This window comes from Scatophagus argus, chromosome 13 (genome assembly GCF_020382885.2).
Source record: "Scatophagus argus isolate fScaArg1 chromosome 13, fScaArg1.pri, whole genome shotgun sequence".
Taxonomy (NCBI): domain Eukaryota; kingdom Metazoa; phylum Chordata; class Actinopteri; family Scatophagidae; genus Scatophagus; species Scatophagus argus.
The window spans coordinates 16,277,517-16,303,140 of NC_058505.1; the positions used below are offsets into that span (position 1 = coordinate 16,277,517).

The 25,624-nt window shown below is 41.0% G+C and overlaps 1 protein-coding gene across 1 annotated transcript; it reads left to right on the top strand.

The window, feature by feature from the left end:
• The first annotated feature begins 8,299 nt into the window (after nt 1-8,299).
• On the top strand, nt 8,300-24,940 carry LOC124070081 (carboxyl-terminal PDZ ligand of neuronal nitric oxide synthase protein-like). The gene is made up of 10 exons (XM_046409718.1): nt 8,300-8,634; nt 9,362-9,433; nt 11,285-11,374; nt 11,468-11,526; nt 11,617-11,725; nt 15,061-15,190; nt 15,687-15,814; nt 18,910-19,071; nt 21,192-21,360; nt 21,835-24,940. The coding sequence occupies exons 1-10, from the start codon at nt 8,530-8,532 to the stop codon at nt 22,365-22,367; spliced, it is 1,557 nt and encodes a 518-aa protein (XP_046265674.1). The 5' UTR covers nt 8,300-8,529; the 3' UTR covers nt 22,368-24,940.
• The last annotated feature ends 684 nt before the right edge of the window (nt 24,941-25,624 follow it).

Sequence of the window (25,624 nt, forward strand, 5' to 3'; positions counted from 1 at the left end):
TAGTCCAGAATTTTGGACTAGAATTTTTAAAATATATGAAAGCATAAATAATCACATAGAAACAGAGACAAATGCTATCAGGACTGAGATAAATGATGTATTGTGATGTCTGGGAAGCAGTAGTAGTACAACAATGACAACTTGGGTCAGCCTAATGAAATACACACTTTGTTAAAAGTTAAAGTAACAACATCTTACTGTAGAGTTTCTGCTCTAATCAAATACAATGAATCTATTGTGACGTCAGACTGTGCATTTTTATGTGGTTCATGTGACTGTACACAGATGGAAAAAAGTATTTTGAAATAAGAAAATTACAGATGAATCACACTGAATTTAATGTCATCAGAGAAAGGTTTAGATCATTTCCTGCTGTTGTTCATCTTTTCTTTTTCCACAGAGCATGATCCATTTCCTCCTTGTTTTAGTTGTTTATCAAAAGACTGGCAAATAAAGAATTTGAGGTTTTGGTGGTCCAAACGCTGACAGACATAAGGAATAGATTTATTGAAAATGGAACTGGTGCCAAAAATATCATCAAGATATAAAATGAACATTGGTGGATTCACAGGAGGAGAAAGGCCACCACACACACACACACACGCACACACACACACACACACACACCCCACACCCCTCCAACCAGCCACTCAAAGTGCTTTACAACACGAGCCAACATTCACACACACATTAATGTACTGCTAGCAGAGGACAGCATGCAATACAAAGAGATTTTCTACATTCTAGAAAATTAGTTGGCCTCTACATTCCTCTAAATGGTTAAATAGTTAATAGTTTCCAGTGATGTGATATTTATAATATCTGAGCCACAGAATAAAACTGCTTTATTCTTTACCATTTTTACCGTTTCACATGATTGCAACATTCTCCACTTTTAACCCTGGGAAACAAATGAAGGGAATTTAGAGTGGGTTTATCCGCTAGCTGCATTATAATAAACTGATAAAATGAATGTGTGCATAACAGAGTGGAAGGCCTGAGGACTTCTGCTTTCCATTAATCACTAACTTTGACAACACTAGTTGTCTTCTGTGTTTTCCACTGCTGACTTACAGTAAGTAGCATTTAAAGGTAAAATTAACATTGTAGAAATCCGCATGATTGGAGCTCAAGTTTATTAGCCTATTTTAACTGCTGCAGTTCCCAGAACAAGAGACCTGTTTCCAAACAAAACAGACAGTCTGCAGGAGGCTTTTGACAACCACTTAAAGTAACAGAGGAAACAGCTGGTAAAATCTTAAGCAGCAAGAGGACAGTCTCTTTCTAGTAACACAGTGTTATTAAAATTATTAATTAAAATGTATCAGTAAGAATTAATACCATACCAGTCCACGTAAATACTTCAGGGTTTAAGGCTTCATTTCCAAGACTAAAAATATAAATCTTTACTTTCATTTCCATAAATGTAAATTCCTGAATTGAGTCCAGCAAGGGGTTATAATTGACTTTATTAGTTATTTTCTCTTTCTGTGTTTGTATTTGTACACATAGGTATAATCTCCATTTTCAGGTTTAGAAAAGGTAATTGGCTCGCCGGAAATAACCCTAATGTGTTTACACAGAAGGAAAAACAAAATGATCAAGTTACATTTCAGCATTTTTGTTTTCTTTACATTCAGGATCATAAAGTTTTACAGTCCATACTGTAAAAAACAGATGCATCCCACACCTGGATGAGCTGGCATGGGAGAGGCTAAACCCAGGCTTTTTTTTTTTTACTTGAGTGTTCAGTTGGGATCAGTTTAAGTGGAGTGATTTGAATGTCAGTAAGGTGGAACCACAATGTGGCACAGAAGAGGTGGAGCTTTGTTTAGTCGTGGATCTGGCTCATCTGGACATCTACTTCACTGGCAGAAATGAGTCAGCACCCTCATTTAAAAACGTATTTGCTGTGCGAGTGGTGATTAATAAGCGCTTAAACTTGGGAGAGTGGTGTTAAAAACAAAGAGCTGCAGTCATGGTAACCAACCCTGCACAGCTGAGTGCTCCCATCGTAACGTTCACTCTAAAACACTCAATTATACCACGAGAGCTTCAACTCATTTTCAATTTAATTTGGCTTGCAAAATGGAAAAAATAGGCCACTACCAAAAATAATTCTTCTTTTAGTCCATTTGTTGAAAATAGCCTCTTGTCAGGCATCATAAACACTTAACAGTCTGATGAAAGGTGATATCACAACACTGGTGGGAGAGATGAGCATATCACTCACTGGATATGTTATGTAAGCATCTGGTCTACATTATTTCATTACATAATGACATATGAAGACAGCAGGGAGTCAAGTCATATATTTCCAATAATTGTGACTCACTTCAGGGAGGTAAAGCCACATATGTTTGCTATTAGTTTATATTTCCGGGAAGAATGACACAGAGGAGGATAAAGAGGAGATAAAGTTTGGCTTTCCTCAGAGGTGTTCCTATATTGGTGCAGGGACTCCCCTGCAATTTGAAGATGTGCAAATCAGACACAATGGAGACTCTAAATTGCCCAAAGGTATGAAAGTAGGTGTGTGATGTGATTTGGTTGTCTGTTAAGGCCTGTCCATGGTGTTTCCCTCCACCCTGTGTAGGCTGGATACATAATCAGAAAGACTGCTTCTTCTAAAAGTTGTAAAGGCGGTTAAAGACAGACAAAATGAAACAGGAAGAAAAAATCAAAGAAAACACATAAAAGTTGTACAAAGTGTCAGTTTAAGAGTATTTTTCTGAGTGTGTGTCCCATAGGACAGGGAGTGACATAAGAATGTGGTGTTTATCACATGAATTTCTGCTAATGGAGACTTCAAGAAACATTCTCATGACTTAACGTCTCTGTCCCTGTAAATTATCTGTTTCTCTACTTACAACAAATTCCAAGACACAAGACTACAAGCATTTGACTTGACCCTCCTATCCACATTATTCTGACCTGGATTAACTTACATTTTAACATGCATGTGATTACAGATGACAGTTTAATGCTAAAAGAGCACTTCCCAATATGTGTTTATCTACTCTGTTTACTGTGTCTTCATTAATTTAACATTAATGGAATGTAATCTCCTGATAGGCTTTGATGCGAGACCGTATTGTGGAATTCAAGAACCCTTAAAAGCTTTAGCGAAAGACATTAATCACATGCCATTAATCTAATACCCTTAGGATCAAGGATCACCAACCTACTGTCCTTAAGTGAGAAGAGTTGAGAGCAGCCACAAAGTAAATATGTGCAAACGGTCAAACTGAGGACAACATGCTCATGAAAGGAGTCAAGTCAAGAGTTTATTAGAGTCAAGAGTTAGAGATGCAGATTTGTAGTAAATGTGAGGCTAGGAAACAGTTAGCCTAGCTAATGAAGACACTCCAGGAAGTGCCTAACAAGAAATAAGCCAGCATTTAACTCCAAAGAAAACCACATCTAAGTGAGCTTTACAGGTGCTGTTGTCAGACTTTAGATGGAGTCAGGCTGATTATTTCTCCCTGTCTGAAATATTTGTACTCATCTACCCTAACCGGCTCCTAACTGTGGCTCCATATTTACCACTCAGGGCTCTTTTCAGTTCTCTATTTTGTACCTCCTTGTCTCTTCTCTCATTTATCCTCCTGCCTGTGACCCAGAAGCCGATCTCAGCACATCAGTTTGAAGGATGATTTAGTTCCTAAAATGCATCCTGTGAAGAGAGGAGAGTGGAGGCCTGCAAAAGGAGCTATGAGTGAGGATGCACAGGCGCAGAGGTCTTCTCGACACCCGTGACCTGTAAAAAAGATATAACGCGCAGCTCTAATATGCCATGGCTGGAGCGGAACTCAACAAATGTTCCTTTCATACTGATAAGTTGCATTAGTTATTTAAGATGGTCAAATGCACAATCAAACTTTCTTCCTTCTAACTGCATTCCTTAATGACATTTCACCTTGATTAGATTAATGTCACATTATGCCTCGTTGTGAAGTGAATTATAGATAAATGTCATGAGCACAGTTATGCTCATCTGACAGAGATCATAACTACTAAACCGATACAACTGTGCCACTCGTTACATTTAATTGCTCTAAAATGACGGCTCCAGTGCAACATTGTCCCATTTTGTAAATACGTGTTGCCTTGATTCCTCTCTCCTAGTTTCTTTTCCTTGACTCCTCTACTTGTGAGGAGAGGAGGCAAGAATAGGAATCGATGATCGAAATCAATATACAAACTGAGAAATGGGAAGAGGGGACAGACCTGAGAGTGGTATTGATCCTCTTGTCTACCTGCAAGAGAGGAAATCAGTGCATTTCCCAAAATGTCAACTGTTACTTTAATGTCTCCATGCAGTCACTTCTGTGTCATGATGATATTTGAGCACACGCAGTTTTATTCAGTGTAAGCACGTTCAGGCACTTTATGTGTGTTAAACTATCTTTGTCCCTATTCAGGACATGGCGGGAAGCCTTACAAATGTCATGACCAACAGATGGAAGTGACAGTTGTCAGTGTAGAATGGAAAACGTCTCTCTTATCACTTGCCACCCACTCCCAGTCACCAGACTTGCAAGACACTGGCTTCTTTTTTTGTGTGTGTGTGTGTACAAGAGCTGCTTTCTCTCCCACTCCAGCAAACACACACACATCATACAATTCAGGACGCTGTTGAGGTAAAAGTTAACCGGTGATGAATTGTGAGAAGGGTAACGATGAACCAATGCAGATTTTGTAACGTAAGCAGTGCGTTTATCTTATAACACACCATCTTTATAGAAGAAGAAGAAGAAGAGGAAGAATCAGCTTTATTGACAGTATATATATTTTTACATACACACACTGAATTAGTCTTCTGCATTTGACCCATCCTTAGTTGAACACACACATGCAACACCCGGCAAGTTACATGCAGTGAAACACACACAGGAGCAGTGGGCAGCATCAAGTGCCCGGGGAGCATATTGGGGGTTAAGTGCCTTGCTCAAGGGCATCTTTATAAACTCAACTGGCAGTTACAAGGTTAAGTGATGCACATAACAGTCATTCAAGTCTGTCTTCTATGGGGAGCACAAAAAACACACGGGAAACAGTGTGACGTAGGTCTACCACTGCTGCAAGACTAAGTGAAAAATAATGGAGAGTGTGTGTGGCAATAACTGTGTGCCTTCCACTTTGACAAGGTAGTCTATTTGGGTTTGTGGGAAGCTCAGCTTTGTACTCAGCCACCCTGACAAACACAGCAGGCCATGTGTTTATTCACCTATGAAGAGCAATGAACGCCTAAAAGCAGCTGATCTCGTGTCAGTCTGCGTTTGGTTACGTGCCAGTTTGTGAACATCAAAACAACACCTGATTCTTATTTGCAATCTGATTGATTGAACAAACAAAATTCATGCTCTGTCTTGTGTTGCACTACAGAGGGGAAAAGAAGATATGACAATCGACGCAGTGGCACTGATTCAGGAGCCCTTCTGCAGCACTGTTTTTCACTTTTTTGTAGTTCTTTTCACTTCGCTGTTGATGCTGCTGTTTTTAGCAACACTGGCAGCATGTCATTATTGCTTGGTTGGTCATTGGTTGGTCCCCCACTAAAATATCTCAACAACTATTGGATGAATTGACCTGGGCTTTAGCGCACACATTTGTGAATGGTGTTTATCTGTTAGCAAATGAATTCTTCTGTGACAAGGGACACATTTCTGAAAGAAACTGAAAGCTTGTCAGCCAAAATTGGTCATGTTATAGCATTAGTATACCCACTGTGTGTGAATAACATAACTACAGTCACACACAGCATCAGACATAAGAACCATACAGCTCTTCCCTCACGTGGCAAGTGGGAAGCTGTGAGAGACCTTAAGGTCTGAAGACACAACCAATTAAACAACAGATTAATGATTTACCTGATGCTGAGTGTTAAAATGACTGCAGCATCTGACGCACATGTATCCCATCCTACTCATCTCAGAGGGGGGAAAACACTTGGCTACAGGAAGCTTTAACTCTCATCTGCAGAAAGCCAGCATCACAAATGAACCCACACATGATAGTCGTGTCAGCCTCCATTGTGACACCTTGGACACGGTAGCATGTGCGTAAAACAGTCATTCAGGCTGCTGGAACTGGAGGCGCCAACTACTTGAAAGAGATGATTTACAGAGGAAGACCTCATAATGCACCTGTTACAGTATTTCTGTTCTGTTCAAGTGTGATATCAGGGTACGCACTGTCCTCAGGAAACGTTGTCTATGCCAAAAAATAAAAAGTGAGGGAAGTGATTTTCTGAACTGACGGAGCACTTTGTTCATTTGGATCTTAATGGAGTCTCTCCATAGTGGATGGTGGATGTGGAAAATGAAAAATAGATGCTTGTCTCTTCTTGGTGTTCTGCTGTTACAAGCTTTACATCTTGGAAATATGAAGAGCTCTGTTGCCCCCTGCTGGAGAAAGAGCACGACTGGGGTTTGATGTTGCTATCCTGACATTAGAGAGCAAAGCAATGATGGTTTCACTTCAGATCAGGGGAAGACGGGTCAATGTTTTAACAATGTGCGCCACTGGGTGAGAAAAGTTAAGCAAAAATTAAACATAATTTTCATACCAACACTGAATCAATTTACTGACAAACCCTCAGATAATTACTACCAAACTGTGCAGTTCATTTCATCTCTCTCAGATTTACCATAACCACTCTCATCACCCTCCTTTCTAGCAAGAAGCAGTTTTCACCAAAAACTAAAAAAAATAACAGTAGGCCTACTCTTCCTGCTCAGCACCAAACTGCACACGGACAAAGTTGAACTAGCTGGTGAATCATTCAACAGCTAAAGAGCTGAACATTTTAAGTTGGTGGACAGTCTAACAGCTAAAAGGACAGTGAATTTTGGACCTACACTGATCAGTTAGAGACAAGAAAGCCTGCAAGTGGATGCTAATGTTGATGCATCTCATCTTAATTTGATATGGCAACCATGTTCGCAAACATTTGCATATATTAACATCCAGCACTTCCAGAGCAACATTAGCATTCATGTGGGGTTTGTGGGGTTGTGTTTCTGAAGAATCTTAGTCAGATATTCACTCTCTTTTAGCTCTGTTTCTGGTCTCCTGAGAGAAGCATCTGGCACTTAAGCAGCTAAAAGCTCCACTATGTTCATCAGCCAATCACTGACTGTGTCTGTCTGCTGTTTGGTCCAGAGCAATTAATGTTCAGTGGGTTTATCGGAGCTTTGTGTCCAGAAACAGTTAGAAATCTGCTGAGTTTAGCTACATATCCAGGGGATACTTCTCTGTAGGTTTAACACCACTGCTTTCACAACATCGCATCGTTGTCATACACACATACGTACATGTGATATATTTTGTATAGAAATATCAGACAGCCACTTTAAAATACGACAATAGTGTTGTTTTTAGAACTTGTTTCTGCTGCCCCCATGTGACCAAAAAGTCACTGCTGGTTTAAATTCAAATCTCCAGGGCAAACACAAAAATAATTAAAACTTGTGTGATGTTAGTCTAATTTGTAAGTTTTGCAAATATAGAAATCCAAAGGTGAAAGGATTGCATTTCCTGTGACAAAAGCCAGGCATAAACAGTTAAGAACTAAACCTGTATTTTCTTCTAAATCTGCAGAGCAACTGTTATATCCTGAACTATGTCCCAAAATTACCTGATCTGTCTGACCTATCATCAGTCCCAATAGAAGTTAGGCTACTATGTCACCCCAGCTCTGCTTTTTGATCATCTCAGCCCTTACAATGGTTCTCCTGCAACCCGGAGAATAAAGGTCACAACTGCCAGTGTGCCAGCACTTTGAGAAGAATCCACTAACAGCTCAGAGTGTGCCTTTACATGGTGCTGCTTCGCCAGATTCAGAGCATATGTTACAGTGTCAGCTCGTTACAGGAGCATCCATGCTGCTTTCTTTCATTGTTTTGTCTGCTGTCTGTTCATATTACAGGAGGAAACCAAGAACCCCCCGAGGACCCCTGGAGGCACCTGCACTCCACAGGGTGCCAGTGATTTGGGGAATTGCTTATTCCCCGTGATGCCACTAGATGTCATACAACGAACCCCCAGCTGGAGATACTGATCCGTAAAAGCTTAATCTTCATCTGTTAGATTTTACACCCAATTTAAGGGCTAATGAGCGCCTACTGCTTCTGAATATCGACCGCCCACTCTGATCAGTTAGTGCCTGGATCGATGCCGCGGTTTTTCGTGGAGAAACAATGTGCTGAGATCCGTGCGTCACTGGAACCCCGGCGGTGCGTGCTGTTTCTCCGTCGTGCCTCAAACCGGAGCGAGGGGTGGCGCGGGGGGGGGGGGGGTCAGTAAGCGCTCAACAGATCACCGATCAGCGGGCTAATTGAACCCATCAACCAACCAATCCTTCTCGACCGGAGCGCTTCAACCCGGATGACCTCCGGAGTGACGCGTGTCTCCGGTGTCAGTGCTGGGAGATCTGCACCGGAGAGGATGCGCATATCTGCAGGTAGCCTACTCTAGCGCTGTCGTAAAACAAGAAACCGGGGCGAGTCGGCTATAGTTAGGGCGATGCCAGGGGTAACCAAGTACAATTTAGTAGATGACGCGCACGATTTGAGGATCCCCATGCACAACGACGAGGTGTTCAGGCATGGGGTCTGCTTCGAGGCAAAGGTAAGGACCCTCTGCAACAGACACGTTCTGGCTGCACGGAATTGTTGACCAGAGATCGTTATGTGTCAGTCACTGAAATGAGAGCTGCGTTCACGCTGCTACAAGCACAATGTTCTCTCCCACCGCTTTATGTCACGTTGATGGTGTTTATATATTGCTCGTTTTTCTGTCTACTTTGCATGACTTTGAAATGTTTGTGATTTAATCGTGTTCGACATTATTTGGACAGAGAGGTGTTGCTTAAACTGATAACTTGATGGATGCTGACTGAATTTATTTCCGTAAATAGTGTTTTGACAAATATGTGATGAGTGCAGAGCAATCCTGTAAGTTTGGCTTTTGGCTCCCAACATAATCAGTGTTTTTATTGACTTATTCATCTGCCAGTCATTTTATCAAATAGTTAAAATGTTGTTTTATAAATAAAACAACAGAAAGAATGCCCTTCCCTCTCTAATGTCATTAATATCTAGTTTTGCCTACAGCCGAAAATCCCCAAATATTTAATTTACTATAATAAATGTGGTATTTTTGAGAGAAGATGGAGTCAGATTGTCTAATCCACTAGTAATCATGGCTCTGGAGAGCTATGGGGAATGTTTCCAAAAAACGTTTCAAAATAGCTGTCAAAGGTACAGTGAATATAAACAATCTGCCAGCCCGAGTAATCAGCTGCATTTATTCCCACGAACTGTCGGTCCTGAAAGCTTTCTCTTTCGTTTGGCAGTACATTGGTAGTTTGGAGGTGGGTCGCCCCGGGAGCCGGATGGAGATTGTCGCTGCAATGAGGAGAATCAGAGTAAGACCCTAAACTGAGACCTCTGGACTTGACCTCTGTGACAGTCAGTCTAAGCACATTAACAGTGAGCCAGCTGTTACAGTGGTGTATGGACATTAGTCCTCTCTGTGTGTCTGTCTCCCTCTCTCATGTGTTGCATGTCTCACCTTGTGCACAGTGATCCTTACTCCCCCCAGCCTCCCCTTTCCCGTACATCGCTAGTCCACGTAAAACTACCTGCTCAGGCAGATTCAGTGGGCTGTCAGGAGTGATATAAATCACAGCTGAGGAAAGACCCAGCGTGCAGGTTAATATGTGATGCCATTAGAAAAACCAACAGCTCTCCCTTCAGACCAGACAAGGCCACAGGAAACTCTGTGATTCCCTGTCACATTACACATCGCTGCAGTGTTACGGAGACACACAGGGACGAGAGGATTTAGCTGCTTGTCAGCTGTTAGATCTAATCTAACAACCAAGTTATTGTGTCACTCGGAGGTCAGCCACATCCCCAGTGACACCCAGGAAGGACTTAATCCCTCATGTGCAGTGCAGTATAATGGCCATTTGATTGTGATTCTGTATGTTTGAATTCTCACAGTGACATATCTTGCAGGAATCTCTTCTTAAACATTCTCCAACTTACAGTTTTTCTTGTGATACATTATAACAGTGGCTCACTTGGAGTGAATGAAAAACACTATACAGCAGCTCAGAAGAGAAATAATAGACCCACACAATGCCCAAGGTAATCCAAAGGCTGTTGAAGACCTTGCAGTTTATTGTAGCTTTTTCATTTGTCCTCAAACAACAAAATTTGAATACATTTTTTTATGCGGCTGCTAAAAGTTTGCAAAATGCTTTTCTGCAAGCCTCCAAAGCAAAGATAGTAAACTGAAGTGATAATAAAAATAGATCAAAATAAATGCATTAAGAGAGAAAGAAATATTCTAATAAAAAAAAGTCATACATGTACATTTTGGGTGTTGGCCTGAGCTTTTACGGCACGTGGAGGGAAGCAAAACTCCCACACAACAATAAGACCTGTTAGAGCACAGGACAGGAAGTGAGGGCCCATTCTGGTGAGGTGTGTTTCACCAGTCACAGGTTTATAGACAAAGTGCTATGGATTCATTTGGACTAAAATCATCAGTGATGACATGCTGGTGACAAATATCCCTCTTTCTCCTTGCTGCGAGTTTTCTTTTGTTCAGAAATGTCATTGTAAGAGTGAGAAGACAGCTCCAATCCCAACAGAAATAAAAGCCATTGCTGGGTTGTTATTTTTACACAAGCCAAAGACAAGATGAAGAGAATATGTCAAGTCTGTCATGCTGAGTTGGGTGACAGTTCGCTCGCTGAAGATTTCAAAGAACTTCATTTGATCAATTAATCATCTGTCACTGGACTGTGGGTTTTCGAAGCGAGGCGTGTTATTTCACATAAATTCTGGTTGTTCTCAGATCTTTGGGCCCTGATATTTGGAGTCTGAGCCTGCAGTGGAAGCAGAGGCTACAGTCTCCAGCATTAATCATAGAGAGGGATCAAAGTGTCCCACACACGTCTCCCTCTCTCTGGGACGTGTGCCTTTGAAAGTTTCAACAGCTCCCAGCAACAGAACCTGACAGTTTCTCACAGTTTACCCAAACTCAGATTCCCTCTTTGAAGAAGATTTTCAAAAATATCTTCATGTGCACACGATCCCCTCTCTCTTCCCAATATTTCATTAGTCTTGTGTAAAGAGCTCCATCTCTGCAGGCCCATGTGATATATAATTCTAGTCGCAGTGCGTAACATAATGATGAGTTTGGATTTAATTAACCTTTTTGGCTAACCTTGTATGTTCATTTCAGTGTATTTTTTCTTTCACAGTATGAATTCAAACTGAAGAATATAAAGAAAAAGAAGGTCAACATTGTCGTATCTACAGATTGTATCAAAGTGATTTTGCGCAAAAAGAAGGTCAGTTCTGTAAAATGTTTTCAGAATTATATCTTTTGACATTCCCACAACACCTTTGTCGCAGTCAACCCCTCTGTTTTTGTGCTGTAACAGAGAAAAGGGTGGTCCTGGGATGACAATACCATCTTGGTGACCCAGGATCCCATCTACAGGTAGGCCCTCTGGATGGCAAATAAAGCCACATCATTAGGCAGCTTGTGACCAACTCTGTAACACATCATGTACTGTCTTCCATTTAACAGGATCTTCTATGTCTCACATGATGCCCAGGACTTGAAGATCTTTAGTTACATAGCAAGAGATGGTCAAAGCAACGTGTTCCGCTGCAATGTGTTCAAGTCAAAGAGGAAAGTAGGTTTATTTCCTGTCACACTGAAAATGTTTTAAAGAGAAGTCTGATGTTACTAGGTATTTTTCTTACTGTTGACTGTTGGCCAAAACCAAGAATGAATTGATGTTGCTGCCCTAAGTATTTGTTAGTAGCATTAGCAGTAAGTCTGATATATCATTATTATTATTATTATTATTTCTCTGTGTCGTAGAGCCCAAACACTATTGAGAACACATCAGTAAGCCACATTGTGTGCAGGGTCTTTTTTTTTTAATAAACATGGGCTCTGTAGTGTATTTTCAGTCAATTCCAACACCGAGACACACCACTCACTAAAGCACCAAATCCACTGCTGAAAATAATCCCCAGTGAAGACGCTGGCTTCTGTTTTATTAAAAACCAGAGAGCCCTGCTGTTTTAGGAAATTACTCAGAGGGAAAATGTACATTTCAGACCTGTTCTCAGAAGACCATGTCGATTTCAGAAATGCTGTGTAAAGCTAACTAATTTACACGTTATATCTTATTTGTTTAATCCATATATAAATACAGTGGGTAAAAACACATCTTCCCATTTCTAACCTCCTAAAATCTTGTCATCACTGTTATTTTGCACTTAGTTTTGATATGGATTAAATATAAACAAGATGCAGAGATGTGATGTATTAATTATTGAGCTGCAGACATGCCTACAGGAGCATTTGGTCACCTTTTGGACAGGCCAGGTGATTCCCCTTATTTTAATCCTTTGTGCTTGGCGCAGCTAACCGTCTGCTCCGCCTGTAACTCTTGGTAAGAAATCATATGGATGCTACCCACAGCACCAAACCATTCCTTTAAAAATGTATGTCTTCAGTGGGAATGAATGTGCTTGGGGCTAAGAGCAGCAGGACAGGCTTGGGCAGTATTAAGAGACAAACACATTGTTGATTTTGGTATGATCATGGATTTTGTTTACATAAACAAAAGTACAGAATATCTCCAGCTTTATTCTTCAAGTGAGCTGCAAACAGCTCTGACCCCCCAGCACCCCAGTCAGTCATGGCATTTTGCTTTCCTTCCGTGCTCTGTACATAGCTTCTACTGACTGTGTTAAGCTCATTGCAAATGGCCGATCAGTTGAAGAGTCAGAGGTCTCGTGTGTTTTGTGGAAAAAAGCTTATGACAATTAAAAGCATGTTCCTTTCCAATCTGCACATATCTGCATATCAAGTAGAGGCATTTTTTTTCCTCCGTGACGATGACAGAGCATCAGGGAGGTTGACTCCCATCCCTTCACCATGGATACCAGACATACAGTGACTTAGTGAAGCTGAATACTAATCATCCTGGTGGGAAGAGAAAAGAAGAGGGGCTTTTTCACTCAGCACTTAAAGACATTCTCACCAGTGCTGAACGAACACCCACCACATTGTCAGGGACACAGCCGCACTACTTCCCTGGGGCTGCAGAGCCTTATCGGAGCATTGCAGATCAAGCATGTGTGCTGAGTAGGAGGAGATGGACCAGCTGATAAGAGGAGATTTGATTTATTTTCATCACGGCGTGTGGCGGCCCAGCAGGGTTTAGATGTCAGCTCAGTGCATCAACAGAGCCTTTTGTGTTTGGCCTTGGGAGGACTTGTAGTTTAGCTTTTGAAACAATATTACATTTTGTACTGATGGGAGCGAAAGAGTCAACTTCATAACTTTATTTTCTTTTGCTGTTTCACTTGATTGAACTACTTTCAAGCTTGAATTATGCTCACATATTGACTGAATTCACTAAGGAAGGATTATCCTCCGCTTTCATTTCAAGGCTCCTTCTGCCACTATTGAATGTAGAAAAAACACAAAAGCTCACCTTTAGTCAGACGGAGGAAGGACATGATGGATAAAATGGATAAAGCCACCTGCCTTGGCCCAAGCGTTCAAGATGGCCGCCCACATTGAGCCGGGGTCTGCTCCAAGGTTTCTGTCTTCTGAAAGGAAGTTTGTCCTTGCCACTGTCACCAAGTGCTTGCTCATGGGGATATTGTTGGGTCTCTGATCTGATTAAAGAGTTTGGTCTAGAGTCTAGACCAGCTTTAACTGGAAAGAGTCATGAGACCACTGTTGGTGTGATTTGACACCATATAAATAAACTGAATTGAACTGATAAAGTTAAGTTCCAGTGGATTTAGGGTGCTGCGACTGGACTGTGTATTAGGGCTTTATGGAGAAAAGACACCTTGAAATCGATGAGAGAAGTGATGATGTCTCAAAGGCCACGCTGAATTTTCTTCCCTGATTGTTCAGCTTAAGAATCACTGAAACCATATTTAAGTCAGCATAAAGGTATGTTTAATTTGTGTATTAACAAATACAAACCTTATGTGTGAATTCTTAAAAAGATTTTATTCACCATAAAACTATTAAAACGTATCAATAGGAATGCAACTAATAATTAATTTCATCATTGATTGGTCTGCTTAATGTTTCCTCAGCCAATTATTTGGCCAAATTCCCTCAAGCTGACATCTTCATATCAATGATTTTGTCTGAACAAAAGGCAAAAACTCAAAGACATTCAGCTTACTGTCACAAGATAAGATAAAAAGAAGCTGCGAATACATAGATAGATAGATAGATGGATTGATTGATAGATGGTGTACTTATGTTTGAAAAAATGAGAATTGTCCAATCATCTAAAGAGTTGATGATTTTCTGTTTATTCAGTTATATGCATAATAAGGTAAGGCAAACAAAATTCTTTAGTAATCACAGGCTTTTTGACTAGTGACTCATAGAAACATGTCATATCTTTCATTCTTGAGGCATGAGGTATCAAAATCCTTCAAGAGGACTTTGTGAATTATTGCAAATTAAACTGTTTCTCATGACGTGGTGATGCAGACACACCTGCTGAGTCGCCTGCAGTAACTACAAAGTTTATATTTGCTCCTTCTGCTTTCAATGTTACTTGCCTCTGAAACAGACCAATCCATCACTATGACAGCAGAAGGTATGCAGAGCAGACAGACAAGGACAAGCAGCTGGAGCTCTGTGCTCATAACACCTTCTGACTTTAGTTTGGTCCCCTCCTGCTTCCCTTCCGTCTTCATTTTTCACCTCCCATTCTGAACCACCTTTCCCCAATTTTTCTGCTCTTATTGTGGCGATTTTTCATCTTTTTCCTCTTTACATGCACACACACTCATTCAGCTATCCACTTTTCTTCCTGTGAAACTCCTTTGGCGCCTCATTTTCTCCCATGCTGTGCCTCTTCGTTTTTCCTCCCTTACTGTGCTCTCGCTGCTGCATCTCACCTACCCTGCACTCAAAACAAGCAACACACACACACATACACACACATTTCTTCTGTGTCCTCCTTTACAGTCTCAGGCCATGAGGATTGTGCGGACGGTGGGTCAGGCTTTTGATGTGTGTCACCAGCTGACCCTGCAGCAGAAAAGTGATGACCAGGAGGATGAGGAGGGGAAGGGTGAAGATTCAGAGGCAGTGCCAGGTGACTCACACACACACACACACACACACACACACAATTATCCAGTCCACTCCCCCTCCCATATTCATCTCTCTCCTTCTCATTCTCCTTCTGTCACACACACAAACTCAATCTCCTTTCTTCTACACACACACACACACACACACACACACACACACACACACTTGCCAGACTTTCTCTTTTTTCTCTCCCTTTTGCTTTCTCTCTCACACAAACAAAAACCCTGAGCGCCTGCAGGAACAAAAAATGGCTACTTAGCACACCTCTCTGAGAAAAGATGTCATTATCCACCACCAATGTGTTTTTAACAGCTTGCCATTGCAGCTGGAGATTTGCTTTGGTGAGTTGTGACCATTGATCACAGAGTTTGTGAGGGCTTCTTCCAGCTCTTTGCCTAATGCTGCTGTCACGTCCTCTAGATATGTAGCAAACTATATACCTCAAAGAAAAAACTGCCCTGAAAGTCCCCGCTTATATTTGTCTGGTCCCTCTGCAGCAAAGAAGAGGCTCGCATTGTCAGAGGAGACCGACCTTGAAGCCACTACAGAGGAGAGCATTGAGTGCGTCTCCTCTTCAGACCTGGATAAGAGCAAAAAGGAAGAGGCCTTCAGTAATGACGGCAAGGTAGAGTATGAAAGTAGGTCATTTCAGCAGTGCTTAAAGCCCCAAAGTTTCTCATTCGATTTGAATCGCAGGCTAGTTTTGTAAAGCATGCCGATCAATTAATTTTTTCCCTAAACTCTAAGCAACTCTTTTCACATCACAAGCCTGAAATCTTGTATTTACTTTCGCAGAAGACTAAGCAAACAGCATCAGCAAACATTCACATCTGAGAGACAACTGCCTATGGATTTCTGGCTTTTCTCGGGACCTCAAAACAGTTAAGGGAAATAGTAAAAAAAAAAAAAACTACCAGTGATATCCAGAACATATTCCTCTTCGAGTAAAAGATTATATAAAGCTGCAACAAAATTCCTTCAGGGGCATTACTTAAAGACTTATAAAGGTATCCAAATAGGCAACTACTTCTTAGTTTTTCTGAGGTATTTTGCAGCTCATTATATGCCAGAGGTGCATGAAAGGAGAAAGCAGATTTAGCGAGCTCTGAGTCCACCCTGCAGTGGTTAGCACTGTCCCCTCATAGCACGAGGGTTCCAGGTTCGAATCCCAGTCTGGGCCCTTCTGTGTGGAGTTTGCATGTTCATGGATGGATGAGTCCACCCTGTGGACATTGAGAAGAATCTCATTGGTAAATCTAGTGCCGTAGTTGCAAAAGGTTGGGCATATGCACTATATAGACAAAAGTGTTGGGCCACCTGACCATTACACCAACAGGAACTTTAATGACATTGCATTCTAAATGTATAGACAAATTTGCTGAGTGTTTCTGTGGGAATTTTTGTCTATTCATGCAGTAGAGCATGTATGAGGTCAGGCTCAAAGGTCTAGATCACAATCTCTGTTCCAGTTCATCCCAAAGGTGTTGGATGGGGTTGAGGTCAGGACTCTGTGTGGGCCAGTCAAGTTCTTCCACTCCAAACTCATCCAACATGTCTTTATGGACTTTGCTTTGTGCACTGGGACACAGTCATGCTGGAATAGAAAAGGACCTTCACCAAACTGTTGCCACAAAGTTGGAAGCATAGCATTGTTCACAATGTCTTGGTGTGCTGGGAAATGTTTATCTGACTAATTGTTTCAGCTCTTCTAAATAAAACTTTTAATACCCGTAAGTCCTGCTGAACTGCTTAATTCAAGCTCCCTCTTCCACCCAGACATGACACAAACAAGTTATTAAATCAAGGATAAAAAAGGATAAACAGGATGTATTTTGGGAGAGCACGTTTTATTTTTATTTTCCAATATTTTACAAATAAATGGATCTAAAACATCCTGTTAATAAATAATTCTAGCAGGCTGACAGCTCAGAGTCATGATGAAAAGTTGGTCTCATGTGTAGAAAAATCAGAAAACGCCACTGAGGGATGTAGTGTGAGCAACCACGTCTTCAAGGCTTGTTTGTGAAGAGATGCTCACTGAAGCTCCTCAGTACTGATGTGATCATATGGTTTATTAATGAAAACATAAGGTCTTCTAGAGATATTCAGCCAATCCTGAGCTGTCAAACAAGCGGCTATCGGCTCCATGATATTTGTCAGCTCATTACACAACCCCAAAGTCTCTTTGGCTCTGTCAGCTTTATTAGCCAAAAGAGAAAACTAGTGCTGTGGTGAGGAATTGATTGGTCAGAAACGAACCGATGTTACATCTATTATTTATTATTCTTTACATGTTCAGTGTAATTCTGCCACGTTACAACTGCAGTATTTGATATTTGCAGATCTCACCTGCAGTTTCTTCCTCTCCTGTGTTATCTGAAGGTGAACTGTCCTTCATAGTTCAGGATTAATGACAAGAGAGTTCACCATATTGATCCCCCATCTCAGATACAACAGATAAGTCATGTCCTTTGTGGCTGCTCTTCCCACAGCAGCACTCTAACATAATTGTGTGAGTCATAATTCCTGTATGGTCGAACCATGTAAAAGCCACCCGTCCGGTCAGTCTGCAGATCTAGTTATAGATTCCACTGACTGGATTCCCTTTAAAACACCATCCTCAGAATTAAATGATGCTACACTGTGGTTTGTATCTATGACATAACTACAGTAAAGGAGACAGTGTGATCGATTTAGCATGCTTGTGTTATAGATCCTCAGTCCAAATGCCCACCGCTTTAGATAACAAATCCCAGTTTTGAAACTTTCATCCTTAGAACTGAATTAAAGCTCTCATCAATATTTTTATACTAAAAGTGGATCAAGTGGTTGCATGTTTGTAAAAATAGCCGCTTTCTGCACTCATCTCACAGTTCAAGTGGAAAACTATCAAAGAAGCAGGCAGCAATACAACATCTTCCATCAACAGTTGCTTCAAAAGAGGTCCGTTTTATTTATTGATCTATTGGTGTGAAGTAGCACTCCCTGTTTCGTTTTTATATCAACACAACTTGGCATGGTAGATGTAGCATTGATGTGGCATTGATCTGTCTCCCTCTCTCTGCCTAAAAGCTTACTACACTCTGTCCACCTGCACTACGTACAGTTTTGCGTTGTTTAAAGGTATTTTTGCAAAATGTTCGAAATCAAATCATAAACTTAGTATTATGAGTATGAACTTAGCCTGATGTAGTATTATCAACTTATGATATGATCCTTTACTCTTCACTGTTATTTAGGATTATTGGTTATGCTACCCTATACTTTAATATACTTCAGCACATCCACAGCAATGCACATTCTTGCTGTGGTGTATTGTATTTTGTTAATTTGAAGTGGTAAAATGCAAGATTCTTGTATTTTTATTTATTATTATTTTTTGAGATCCCATTGCTGCAGGGGTTTTCCACTGCATCGCAATCAAGTTAGGGTACTTTTTTGTCTTGTATTTCTTGCATTAATTCAAATTTCTTTGGGTGATTCTTGTGTTTCAATGTGTACATAGTAACTGTGAACACTCAGTATTCTAAGCAAACCAACTTTGTGGTAGCATTTAATGGAATGAAAATTCCCCTTTCGCAGTATTTTACCTTTTCGATGCTGTTGTTAGAGAGTTAGTTAGAGTATCCTTACTGTCTCCCCTGGATTCTGTGTCGGGCAAATGTACAAATATTGTAATCGTAAATAGCAGAACTCATTTTACTGTCATCTCTGCTGCAGGTGTCCGATGGCCCATCTCTCCTGCTGAGCTCCCCCGTCCTTGGAGCATCTGTATCGGGTCAGTTGGCAGCAGAGGCTCCCTGCTCTGAAGAGCACCAGATTCAGCTACTCAAGAAACAACTGCAGCAACAGGAACAACAGGCACTGGCAGCTTCAGCACAGGTACTGACAGCAGACACGTTTTCTTTCTTTCTATGCTTCTTGTTGCTGGTGTAATGTCTAATAGCAGCATTCATCCATACAGTGTCTACAGTTTATCAAATTAATTCAAGAGCAAAACCTTTTCTCAGAGACTGCAACACAGATAACACATCTTAAATAGACCACAGATGTATCTACATAGAACTATATAGACCGCCGGGACGAGAGGTGTTGTCAGCCTGTACGCCACAGGCTGCTGATATCCACCTAAGTCTCATCACACAGCTAAACAGAGTGAGTTGTAGCTTAACGACCCCATCAGGGTCGTTGGATTGCTGGGTCCTATACTAGCTGACTGGTTAACATGCTGGCTAGTATCATAAACATTTCAGATTTTGAAGATTATGTTGCTCATAGAGTATTCTTCTTCATTGTTCTTCTATGCTGGTGCAGAGCTGTACTCAGATACAAGTAAAATCAGCTCCTATGGTAAAAACTCAGACAGAAGTTAAGTTATACACATTCATGAGAGTTGCCATAGTATTTACCTTGCAAACAGTGGAAGCTGTCTGACAGTCTACAGCTGTGTTAATGGCCCTGTGCAGCTGTATTTAAAATATCCATCCACATTGTGGTGCTTTGAGTGAAATGCTAAAGTCACATGTTAACAGGCTCGCGGTGACAATGCTAACATGCTTATACTTTGAGATTTTAGTTTTTGTTTATCCTATCTTTATTGTTTATCCTAGTTTTTATACTTCGCACTTTTCTCCTTTCTTGGTCGGGAATACTGCATGTGCAATGTCTGTAAAAACAAGAATTTCCCTCCAGGGATAAATAAAGGAATTCTGATTCTGATCTGATCTGATAAAGCATCTATAATGCTTACCATGTTCACTATCTTAGTTTAGCATGTTAGCACACTAATATTTGCTCATTCGCACAAACCACAGAGAATGGCGAAGGCTAATGGGAGGGTCTGACGCCATTTCATAAAATTATATATTGATTTGTTGATAGCATTAGATAGCGTTGATAGTGTTAGATCTCCATAATCAGAGGGATTCATATTTGGGAAGCCACAAATTTCTGCCCAAAATTTCACACCAATCCATTCAGTGGTTGCTGAGTCTTTACTTCTAGCAGGCTGACAGCTCAGAGTCATGATGAAAAGTTGGTCTCATGTGTAGAAAAATCAGAAAACGCCACTGAGGGATGTAGTGTGAGCAACCACGTCTTCAAGGCTTGTTTGTGAAGAGATGCTCACTGAAGCTCCTCAGTACTGATGTGATCATATGGTTTATTAATGAAAACATAAGGTCTTCTAGAGATATTCAGCCAATCCTGAGCTGTCAAACAAGCGGCTATCGGCTCCATGATATTTGTCAGCTCATCAAATTTGTGACCAACGACCACCCACCACACATTGCCATACAGAGCTGTGCTGTGTTACTCATAAAGTTAACTGAATTTTAAAGGTATGTTTGTTGCCTGACAACTAAAGGAACAATTCTAACTTCAAGTTCAGGCAAAGGAGTTAAAAACCCCAGGAATCACATTTTTTCATAAAAGCTGGAGAATGATAATTAGAATGATGCACTGTGATCAGCTCTATGATTAATTAAGTGGTGTGTTAAATAGGATGTGGAAAGATATTTTGGGTTATTAAAATCTCACCTCTTTGATTCCTCTAAACCTTTACATAAACCTTTGAAAAGTTTTACTTCAGATTAAATATTCCTGAGCCGTGGTTTCAAGGCTTTTGAAGATTTGTAGCAGACTTTTTTGGAGTTTTAGAGTTTCTAGCAGTCCAATCTCATTGCTAGACATTGATTCATAATGATGTATTATCACTGTCTGAAGGGTGAAACGTTTGAAGTTAAACACAGCAGACTTTAATTAGGTTTAGCAGATTTCCTCTTGATGACAGAATAGGTTTTAATAGATTACTGTGTCCGATGAAACTGAATAAAGGAGAACTGGAAAAGGGAAGTGAAACTCCAGGCGTGTTTTTGCATTTTGGATTTGCTCACACCTGTTTTAGCTTTTGTCACCTGCAGACAAGTGTGTGTGTGTGTGTGTGTTTGTGTAATCTTAATCTAGTAGGAGTGTCACAGTAGTATCTGTGTTGGTTTGTTCAGGTCCATGTGCTTCAGGAGCAGCTGTCGGTGGAGGTGAGTGCACGGACCGATGCCCAGGCTAGAGTGCAGAAGCTGCTGCAGCAGAACACCGACCTGCTGCAACATATTTCCCTGCTGGTCAAACAGATCCAGGAACTGGAGCTCAAAGCTGCTGGCCAGTTAACAACCAGTGAGTGGTTATCTTTTTCATTCATAGTATTTATTTTATTCTTTGGGAGCCTCAGATTTTCCTCTATTCCCATCTTTTCTCCTCTGCTAATTTCTGTCATAAAATCTTTTTTCCCTTCATCTTTTTTTCTTTCATCACTTTCTTTGCTTGCCTCCTTCCTGTCGTTATAGCTAATTTTCTCATCCAGTTCTGGCATGCAATTAATTATTCCTTGGCAGCCCTCTCAAAGGACTCAGTTCTGCTCTGTGCTCTCCCCTCCCTGCATTTAGCTAGTAGCAATATGCTGCTGGATGGTCATGAATTATCAAATCCTGTCAGTACAGAATTCATCCAACTATATAAAATCTCACCTGCTTTGCTCAAAGCTCTCTTCTCATGTCTCATATCTCTCTTTATGTGAGATAACTACCAATTCTCTCTGCTCTTTCTTTCATCTTACACTTCGTTCTTTTGGTATTTTGTCTCTGTCCTTAGTGGGCTCCCAGGACAGTCTTCTCGAGATCACTTTTCGCGCTAAGCCCCCCAGCACATCCTATGAGCCTCTCACCTCCTCCTCATCTATGGGTGCGTTAGCGGCTCAGTCTCGGCTCCAGATTACTGACAGTGCCTGGGTCTCCGCCCTCCCCGGACCCTGCTCTCCAGGCACCATGGGCACTGGCACCAGCCCTCTGGGCCTCGGTAGCAGTGGGGTCCGACTCGAGTGCTTTCGCTTCTCCTCCAGGGGGCCGGACAGCCAGGAGCAGGGCCAGGACACAGGGGAGACTACCAGTGATGGAGCTCCGGATGATAACTCGCTGCTGGGGGAGCAGGTCCTGGGAGCCTTGGAGCTCCTCCGGTTTAGAGAGTCAGGGATCGGATCTGAGTACGAATCGAACACTGATGAGAGCGACGACCGAGACAGCTGGGGGCAGGGGGAGGGAGTGGGGGCTGACGGTGCTGCTCGACTCTTAAATGTGCTGAATGCAGAGAATCTGCCGGACTGCTTAGGGGATGAGATGGCTGTGTAGAGCTGCTCTTAAAGGTGCACAGGGCACTACTGTACTACTGTAGATAAATGTGAAATTCAGAATCTGAAGGACTTTAATACACAGAAATTATGTATTGTGACAGCAGTGAATTGAAATTATTTGTGTCTGGAACTCATGAGAGCACTCACTCACCTCTGTTCTAAGTAAAGCTTTGGATTATGCTGAATTTTTGATTTGCTGTTTCCTGTGCACCAAAGTTAAAAAAAAAGAAAGAAAAACAACTACAAAAAAGTTAACTGAAATAAAAATAAAAACTAAACTTCAGAAAGGGAATTAAAACTAACTGAAATAATATTATTTACTTACACAGCTAAAATAAAATAAAAATATACAGGTCAACTTTGTCAACACAAGAAGCTTAAGGAGACATTGAGACTAGGGTGTCTACATGACTGTGTGCCAATTGCCTTTGCAAAGTGTTGTGTCTGTATTATAATATCTATTCTGAACTTCCAACATAAACTGAGCTAAAACTAAACATTTTTGAACAAAGTAAACAAAAAACTGTACATGCAAACAAGCAAACCCACTGCAAATTAGCTGAAATGAAATTGAATTGAAAGCAAAAATTAAAAACAACAGTTCAAACTAATAACGCTGCAGTGCACTGAGGTAATGTCTCACTTGTGTGAGTGGTGGAACTCACAGGATTAAAGGTATACAATGCATAATGCAAGTTACATCGCGGTCTCAGGTCTGTCTCCTCAGCTCTGTCTCTGTCCTGAGCTGTAGCTCTGTGTGTCTGTCTGACCAAGGGTGGGCCTGAGTAGAGAGGCAAACAGCAGACGAAGCATGCGTTGAACTCACACAAAATCTGGCCGTGAAACACTTTCCTGCACTGTTGTGTGGAGGCCGTGACCTGTGAATCGTGAAATATTTTCTCTCTCTGATTCACTGCTTTGTTCTCGCTCTCTTCATTCACTCTCCAGCTCACCTGACCACTTCGGCTCTCTCAGTCAAGTTAAGTCGACAAAATGGCAAATTCTTCATGGTAAACATTTAAATAATATTGGTTGTTGTTACTTTCATTCATCAGAGGTCTATGACTGTAAGGATATTCAATGAGGAATATCCACATCAAATAATAAGATAATGTTAAGTTACACCATTCCCCATAAAGACGTGTGTTTTTATCCGATCGATAATGTCTTTATCAAATAAATTTAAAGAAGACAAGACCACAGCCATGCCAGAGGCTCAGTGAGGCTGAGCTAAATGCATCAGCATGCTAACATGCGTGTATAATGATTACCAATTTCTTAGCCTGCTAACATGCTAATATTTGCTAATTAGCACTAAACAAAAACCACAGCTGAGGCTGATGTCAGTGTCATTAGTGTTGCAGGCATTTGCTCATAAAATAAGAAGTATCAGACAAATTGAAATTTTAACCTGAGAGCAAATCATCAAATGTCACTGCAATTAAACCTGTTTTGAGATTAAAAGTGGTTGAGTTCCACACCGCATACACCATGTAATTGTGGAAACTAAGGTGTACCTTAAGTGTTTCTTTGTTTCTCAGTTCCACTGTGGCTCCAAGGCCAAAAACCTACCACTTCTTCTACTTAGAGATATGAAATGGGCACGGTGCAGCTTTATTTAAACCTTGGACTATGAGGTAGTACACTCCAGTGTTTCAGGCTCTGTCTGTGTGTTAAATACTGTGTGCATATCAGTTTGACGACTGTTGTACCTTACATATGTTTGGTTCTGTGACTTTGCCACTCTCACTGTGCTTGCTGAACTGTGGTTGTGTCTGTGTTTATGGATTTATGACACATCCAGCATGATCATGGTCGTTTTCGCTGTTTTCTAATGAAGATCTATGAAGAAAAGAGCCCTTTGCAAAGCCTGTCTGGATATGGTAACACATTTTATGAAATGTGAAAATTAAAACCAAATTGTGCTTATCATGACACTTTTTCTGTAATTACACATGGGTTTAAAAATGAGCATGTCTCTGTCATTGTATGATTTCTTTTTCTCTTTTCATTATATTGTTTATAGTTTAACTTAAATACATTGCATAAAATACACAGCATGGTTTTATTCATTCTAGTCTTCGTACTGTTTTATGTTACTGGAGAACATTTTCTGATTAGGTGATGCAGGTGCTGCTACAGACTTGACTGTTATGGAACGTAGCCACCACACAGAGCACTCTAAATATTAAGTATATAAGTTAATGCCGTGCTGCAGAAACATAAACTGCTGCATCACTGTTGCTTCATCCTTCAGAGGAATATCTTTGGAAAGTCCTGAAAGCATGAACTTAGAAGATGAAAGCATGCGAGACTTCTGGACTCAATTCATATTCTTCTGCCCAGCTGTCGCAGCAGCCCCTCCTTTCTGTCTGTGAGCCAGCTCGTGAATCGTGAATTGTCCGATGTGTCTTTGAGCTCTTTCCAAAATCAATTCATCTCTCCCCAGCATTTCTCCCTCTTCCTCTCCTTCGCTCACCTTTTCCCTGAAGCTTGTCACCTATTCCCTGCTCTCTTGCACTCACAATCTTGTCTGCGGTATCCATATATCCATATTTCTCAGTCAGTCTCCATCATTTCTCTCCAAAGTTATGTCTGTCCATATGAAGTGTACTAAAAATTAAAGTGCACTTAAATCGATGCTTCTCCTCATGGTATTCCATGTCTTTTCTCAAATTTTGAGTTACTAATTGCTGAAATGAATCCATGGGTTATTTAAAATCAAAATCTGCCTTTAACATAATAATGAGCAGCACCAGTTTCTGGGCTGACCTTTTCAAGAATGTTTTTCTCATTAGTATTTATAATTGGCTGAGAAAATAGAATGTGGGCATGCAAAAGGTCATTTGTGATGATGATGGCTCTATTATTGTTAGAGATACACTAGCTGTGGTCATTAAATAGGGTTCTCTCCCATTAAGCCCACTGTATGTGCAGACAGCAGCAGCTTGGTGTAACGCTGCAGATAAACTGGAAAATATGACGAATATCAGCCATTACCCACCCACATCCAGCCACTACACCCTGCAGCTCCACTGGAGCAGCAGCTGCTGACACAGATAGTGGGTGGCCTCCAGGACCTGGCCTCTACTATCATTTGCTTGATTATGAAAAATGCTTATAGTGTCATTCTGTCTCCCTCTCTTGTATTCTGCAGGTAAAATCTATTCAAAAAAACTCACTGGTACTTGCAGTGCAGTGTTTGTAGCTGGGCTAGCAATGGCAATGTCAGTCAGTCCACCACATCAAGAAATG

Coding starts and splice junctions, on each gene's coding strand:
- LOC124070081 (XM_046409718.1), top strand. CDS start 8,530: ATGCCAGGGGTAACCAAGTACAATTTAGTAGATGACGCGCACGATTTG. Junction 15,191..15,686: donor AGATTCAGAGGCAGTGCCAG/GTGACTCACACA, acceptor GTCCCTCTGCAG/CAAAGAAGAGGCTCGCATTG. Junction 15,815..18,909: donor CCTTCAGTAATGACGGCAAG/GTAGAGTATGAA, acceptor TCTCTGCTGCAG/GTGTCCGATGGCCCATCTCT.